This window comes from Gymnodraco acuticeps, unplaced genomic scaffold (genome assembly GCF_902827175.1).
Source record: "Gymnodraco acuticeps unplaced genomic scaffold, fGymAcu1.1, whole genome shotgun sequence".
In the NCBI taxonomy this organism is placed as follows: Eukaryota; Metazoa; Chordata; class Actinopteri; order Perciformes; family Bathydraconidae; genus Gymnodraco; species Gymnodraco acuticeps.
Window position 1 is genome coordinate 1,780,121 of NW_022991286.1, and position 6,000 is coordinate 1,786,120.

At 43.4% G+C, this 6,000-nt stretch overlaps 1 protein-coding gene across 4 annotated transcripts in view; it reads left to right on the plus strand.

Annotated features, from left to right (window-relative positions):
* The window catches only part of LOC117562166 (POU domain class 2-associating factor 1), a 29,652-nt gene extending 26,557 nt beyond the window's left edge, over positions 1 to 3,095 (plus strand). For all 4 annotated transcript variants that reach the window (XM_034239995.1, XM_034239996.1, XM_034239997.1 and 1 more), the window contains one exon: positions 1,154 to 3,095. In XM_034239995.1, the coding sequence (XP_034095886.1) occupies positions 1,154 to 1,582 (429 nt within the window). In that variant the 3' untranslated portion in view covers positions 1,583 to 3,095. The remainder of the gene's footprint in view (positions 1 to 1,153) is intronic.
* Positions 3,096 to 6,000: the final 2,905 nt, after the last annotated feature.

Sequence of the window (6,000 nt, forward strand, 5' to 3'; positions counted from 1 at the left end):
CGTGCGTGCGTGTGTGCACACGTTATTTTTAAAGACCCCCCAGAGAGCTCAGTTTATAACTCGAACCCTGACCAAGCCGTGTAATAAAAGTTGTTAGTAGCCTTAAGGGCCTACACAGTTGTTATGCTACAACATATCGCCCTTCACTGGATGTATAATGAGCTGCACTAAACTACATTTTAGCATTTAAAATACCTAGCCATTCTTTTGCAGTTATTTTGGTAAAGTAACTGAAAAGTCATATAAAAGTAGTGTAACTCATTACATTTCAGAGACAGTAATATTGTAATGTAACTTATTACTTAAAAAATACAGTAGTAAGTAATATGTACTGTATTACATTTTGGAAGTAACTTGCCCAACACTGATGCTAAACCATGATATGTTTTTATAACCCTAAGTATTTTTATTGTGCCTAATCATGAAAAGTACATTTTTTGTGCGTTTATTTTTGTCACGATCTGTCACACCAGTTTCCTGTTTTATTTTGAAAATGCAAGACTGTTATGACTCTTTGTACTTCCTGTTTCTGTTTTCCCTCCTGTTTGATTACCTGATTCTGTTCACCTGGTGCCTTTATCTTTCCTCCCCAGCTTTCTTGTCATTGTGATTAGTCTATGTATTTCAGTTCTGTTTTCTGTTGGTGGTGGTCTGATCCTCGTATTTCTTATGTGGAAGTGGGTAATGTAGAGTTCTGTTAACTTTGTTTCGCCTGGCCTTGACCTGCGCTACCTGAATAAAGGTATTTTCTGTTGAACCGTTGTCAGTCCCATTTGGGTCCACTCTGCTATAAACCGTGACAAATTAGTTTGTATTTCAATTGAGAATATTAGCCTGGTTTAAAATAGTGACCAGGGGGAAAATTATTTCACAAATGTAAAAGAAACAAAAAGAATTGTCACAAACGAAAACGTAACGAATTTCTTAGAACTGATCGATAAAGCACAAGCATTAAAGATGTGATTCATAATCAGTTATTAAAACAATTAGCAACAGCTTAAATAAGAAAAAGAAAAGCTGGATGATCGATCACACTTTTGTGCTTTTCGCATTGGTGGCTCAGTTAAAAAAGCTCTTGAATTCTCTAAAGGTTTTTGTCTCTGCTCGTTTTAGTTCCTTTGCATTCATTAAAATGTTATTTGTTGTTTTTCAGCCCATACCTTTGGCCCCAGCACAAGGCTCCCTCCCGCAGATGGAGCTCCCAGACTCGGCACTGACCTACCTCCCCTGGGCCCAGCCCATCACCACCATATCTGCCATGCCCAGCTCTGGGGTTCAGTTTGCCTCCGGCTCCTCAGCCCTGCCTGGGTCCCCTCTGGTCCACATGCCGCTGTCCATGTCTCTGACCACCATGTTCCCTCAGCTGGAGGCTCAGGGTTTACATCCTCCTCAGCCACAGATACTGGAGATGCCCCAGCGCTCAGAACACCAACTGGACCCTGAGCCACAGGATGATGAAGGTCCAGGGGCGGAGTCAGAGTCACCAAGTCTTCTGGATAAACTTCTGGAGGAACAAAAGGGTGAAGGCGAAGAAGAGGACAAAGACTCGTACAGCAGCTCGATTTTCATTCCAAATGTCTGAAAATATGAGCAATCTGTTGTCCATAGTGAGCAGCATCTTTGTCAACATTAAACAATATCTATATATATATTTGTTTTACAACTTAAGTAAGTGGGCAATTCCTCCCTGAATCCAATACAACGCAAGATATTCTGTTCATTTGTAAAACTTTTAATATGCACCACGAAAAACATATCAAATGGTAAATTATATCAACGTTTTTTAATGTTTTAAGATATTTTATAAATGCTGTGTAAGATGTAAATACTTTTCTTATTGATAATTGTTGGCAGCTGTTTCCTTTTTGATTGTTTTGTTTCCTTTTCTGTTTATGTGTAATTGAAAACAGGAAAGATATGCTATTGTCACGGTTAATAGGAGTTATGTTGCAGTTTTCTGAGAAACAGTCACAGTGTTGTTCATCTTCTCAAAGCCTTTAGGTGTTTGCTTTATTGATAAAATCTTTCAATAGCTGTTTCAGTTGGGAGCCCGGAGAACATTTTTACTAGATGATCATTTGGACCAGAGGAAGAGCAGGGCTCATTCTTGTTCGAGCAAGTTGACCACAGAGGAAAAAAGATTAAATCGAAAACACCATACAGACCATCAGTATTTGTCTGTACCATCAGAAGTATTAAACAGCACAACCTGGATTTTTTAACAGAAGGATATATAATGAGAAAAATGATTAGGAGCAGGTTAGAAAGCACCATGGATTAACAGATTTCAGCCTTCAATAGTCCATTTTGGAGTTAACAAAGACCACTGAACACATGAAAGTTAAATTGAAACGGAATAATGCTGGATCTTTATGTCAAATGTCAAATAACATATTGCAGATTTATTCTTCGATTCACCCGAAAGCAATTTGCAACAAAGGTGCCATGCAAAAAACGTAATTTCTATAAAAGAGATTCAGCACATTGTCTGGTGGGGAAGGATAATACAGGGCAAATCAAACAATTATTATAGTAAAAAGCCAACCGACTGTTAAAATATAAGGAAGTGTTTCTGATTTTTTAAAGTTGTTGTTCAAGCACAAATTTAAAAGGAAGTGTATCAGTTAATTAGTTACAACAGAGTGCATTTTACATTTGACTATAGGGTGAGAATTATCGTAGTAGGCTTAAAAGTCTCGGGTTTTTCCCGAGGGGAAACTGACATTGGGAGAGGGGATGCAATGCTCTGCGAAATTCCACACCTGGAAACACCTGAGATCGTATCACAGGGGGAAAAAAAACGTGCCGGGCCTGCTCCTGTGATGGGAACATGTGAAACATTTTTACCTTTGGCTCTGGTTTTTTCATGCAGAATTGTGAAAACAAAACACATGTCATGAGTTGGAATTAAAATGACGGACATGTCAATTGAATTGTCATGCTTAATAGGTTTGCATGAATTCCAGGTTTCTGAGTTCATGATTTTATCTAAAATGAACGTAACTAACTCAAGTTGTTTCTTTCAAACATTACTATACAGTAAAATACCATGGCAGCATGTGAAATGTCATTAAATCAAACTTGGTATCTAAAAATATGTTATGTATGTTAATTTTGATATTCCTTTCTTGTGTAAGATTTTTCAACACATCACTCATCATTTACTCAATCTCGGTAAAGTGAATGAAACACAGAGCAGTTGGCCCTCGGCTGCTTCCATGAAACTGTTTATGTTCACCTTAGGGGGTTTCAGTCATCAGGAAAGATAACCAGCTTGGCAAGATCATTCATGTAGGACACTTCATTTAGTTAATATTCTCAGTCCAGACTTTATTCTACGTATTTTTAGTGTGTTTGCTTAATAGTTTATGCAAATGAAATCAAGTCAGGCCTGCAGTTTCTTACGAAGGCCCCACGTGTTGATCACAGAGAGTCCCTTTAACCTGTTAAGTCCCATAATCCCTGCCGGCGGGGGCTATCGGAAACATTTTCGCGAAACTTTGTCTCAGGGCTTCTTAACATTTAACAACCTATTAACCTGTTAAGCCCCGAGCCTGTTTTCCAGGTCTCAGGCTCGAAAATGACATTCCCAGAACAAATGACTATAACTTCACTTGACATTTGACCTTTTTAGATGAACCCACTCACGGGGTCATTTGGGTGGATTTTCCATATCTGCGGCCCCCCTTGGTCGATTTTGAAGATTGACATCTCTTTTTAACTGTCAGGGCAGTGGCGAGCCGTGACCTTTATACCTAGGCCCTCTGACCCACCCCCCCCTCTCCCTAAAAAAAAAGAGTTATTACATCACAGCGTATACTTCAGCGTATGCAAAACGCATCAATGACAGCGACCCTCTACCACACAAAACAACACAATTTATAGAAACACCTATCATGACAGGGCACCCACAGCCAAGTAACAATTACAAATGAATTAAGTCGGCACGGCGACCCACATTAAAAATGACTTAGGCCTACCTTTGATGATCAAATCACTTAAACACAAAGTCCATCCTCCTGTCCTTTTGGATGAAGCACTTGATGGCGGGTCATGCAGCTGATCCTTTGCCACTCCAATTTATCATTGTAACTCAATCTTGAAAATGACTCGGTTAATAATTTCAAAACGATGTCATCACTATCACTGAAGTGAGCCATCATGAACGCACTTATCCATCCATCCATCCATCTTCTCCCGCTTATCCGTGGTCGGGTCGCGGGGGTAGCAGTTCCAGCAGAGAGCCCCAAACTTTATTTTCCCTGGCGACATCAACCAGCTCTGACTGGGGGATCCCAAGGCGCTCTCAGGCCAGCGAAGAGATATAATCCCTCCACCTGGTCCTAGGTCTACCCCTTGGTCTCTTCCCAGCTGGACGTGCCTGGAACACCTCACTAGGGAGGCACCCAGGTGGCATCCTAACTAGGTGCCCGAACCACCTCAACTGGCTCCTTTCGACGCAAAGGAGGAGCGGCTCAACTCCGAGTCCCTCCCTGATGACCGAACTTCTCACCTTATCCCTAAGGGAGACACCAGCCACCCTGCGGAGAAAACCCATCTCGGCCGCTTGTATCCGCGATCTCGTTCTTTCGGTCATGACCCATCCTTCATGACCATAGGTGAGGGTAGGAACGAAAATGGCCCGGTAGACAGAGAGCTTTGCCTTCTGGCTCAGCTCCCTTTTCGTCACAACGGTGCGGTAAAGCGACTGCAGTACCGCTCCCGCTGCTCCGATTCTCTGGCCCATCTCACGCTCCATTGTTCCCTCACTCGAGAACAAGACCCCGAGATACTTGAACTCCTTCACTTGGGGTAAGGACTCATTCCCTACTTGAAGTGGACAGTCCATCGGTTTCCTGCTGAGAACCATGGCCTCAGATTTGGAGGTGCTGATCCGCTTCACACTCGGTTGCGAACCGATCCAGTGAGTGCTGAAGGTTGCAGACCGATGAAGCCATTAGAACCACATCATCTGCAAAAAGCAGTGGTGCAATCCTTAGTCCACCGAACCCCATGACTACGCCTCGAAATCCGATCCATGTATATTACAAACAGGATTGGTGACAAAGCGCAGCCCTGGCGGAGGCCAACCCTCACCGGAAATGGTTCCGACTTACTGCCGAGGACCCGGACACAGCTCTCGCTTTGGGAGTACAGAGATTGGATGGCCCTGAGTAGAGACCCCCTCACCCCATACTCCCGCAGCACCTCCCGCAGCACCTCCCACAGCACCTCCCACAGTAACTCCCTGGGAACTCGGTCATACCCCGCCAGGGGTTCCACCAGCTCCTGCCCGTCCTTGTGCACGGCCCCCTGACTTTCCCGGCCGCGGTTTTCGCGGTTTTTGCCCTCAAGCCCTGTGTTTTCCTCCCTGTCGTTAGTTTTCCTGGTGTGTCTAATTGTCTGATTGTGTTCACCTGTTGCCCTTGTGTTTCTCCTTCCCTGCCCGGCTGTTTCTCGTCTCGTGATTACCCCTCCCTGTATTTAGTCTTGTCTCTTCCTGTGTTCGGTGTCGGTTCATTGTTTGTCTTTCCTGTCTCCCTCCATCTTGGTCACGGTCAGTTTTGTTTGTTAATGCTACCTGGTGCTACTTGTGTTTTTTCGTGCCATGTTTATGTTCATCAGCTTTTAAATAAAGCTCGTTTTTGTTTCTAGACCTTTTACCTTTTTTATAGTCTGCATTTTGGTCCTACCTTTTCTGCAAACCGTAACAGAATGATCCGACCAGCTTTGGACTCAGCAGATTCAGCTTTTTTTATGCTACAGGCGGAACGTTTTGGGTACTCTCTGGAGTACATTTTTTATACGTGGTATGACGCCTCATCTATACGGGGTAGAGTGGCTGCTTTGAAGGAGGCACGCCAGGAGGTTGCTCGCAAGCCCTGGCTCAGGAGTTTGTTGCCTGAGTGGCTACAACTTTTTACCAGTAGTACTGGAAACTTTTCTCAAGCCTCTAACCCTTTCCTGGGATCCGACTACTATCCTGGTAGAGGTCAACGG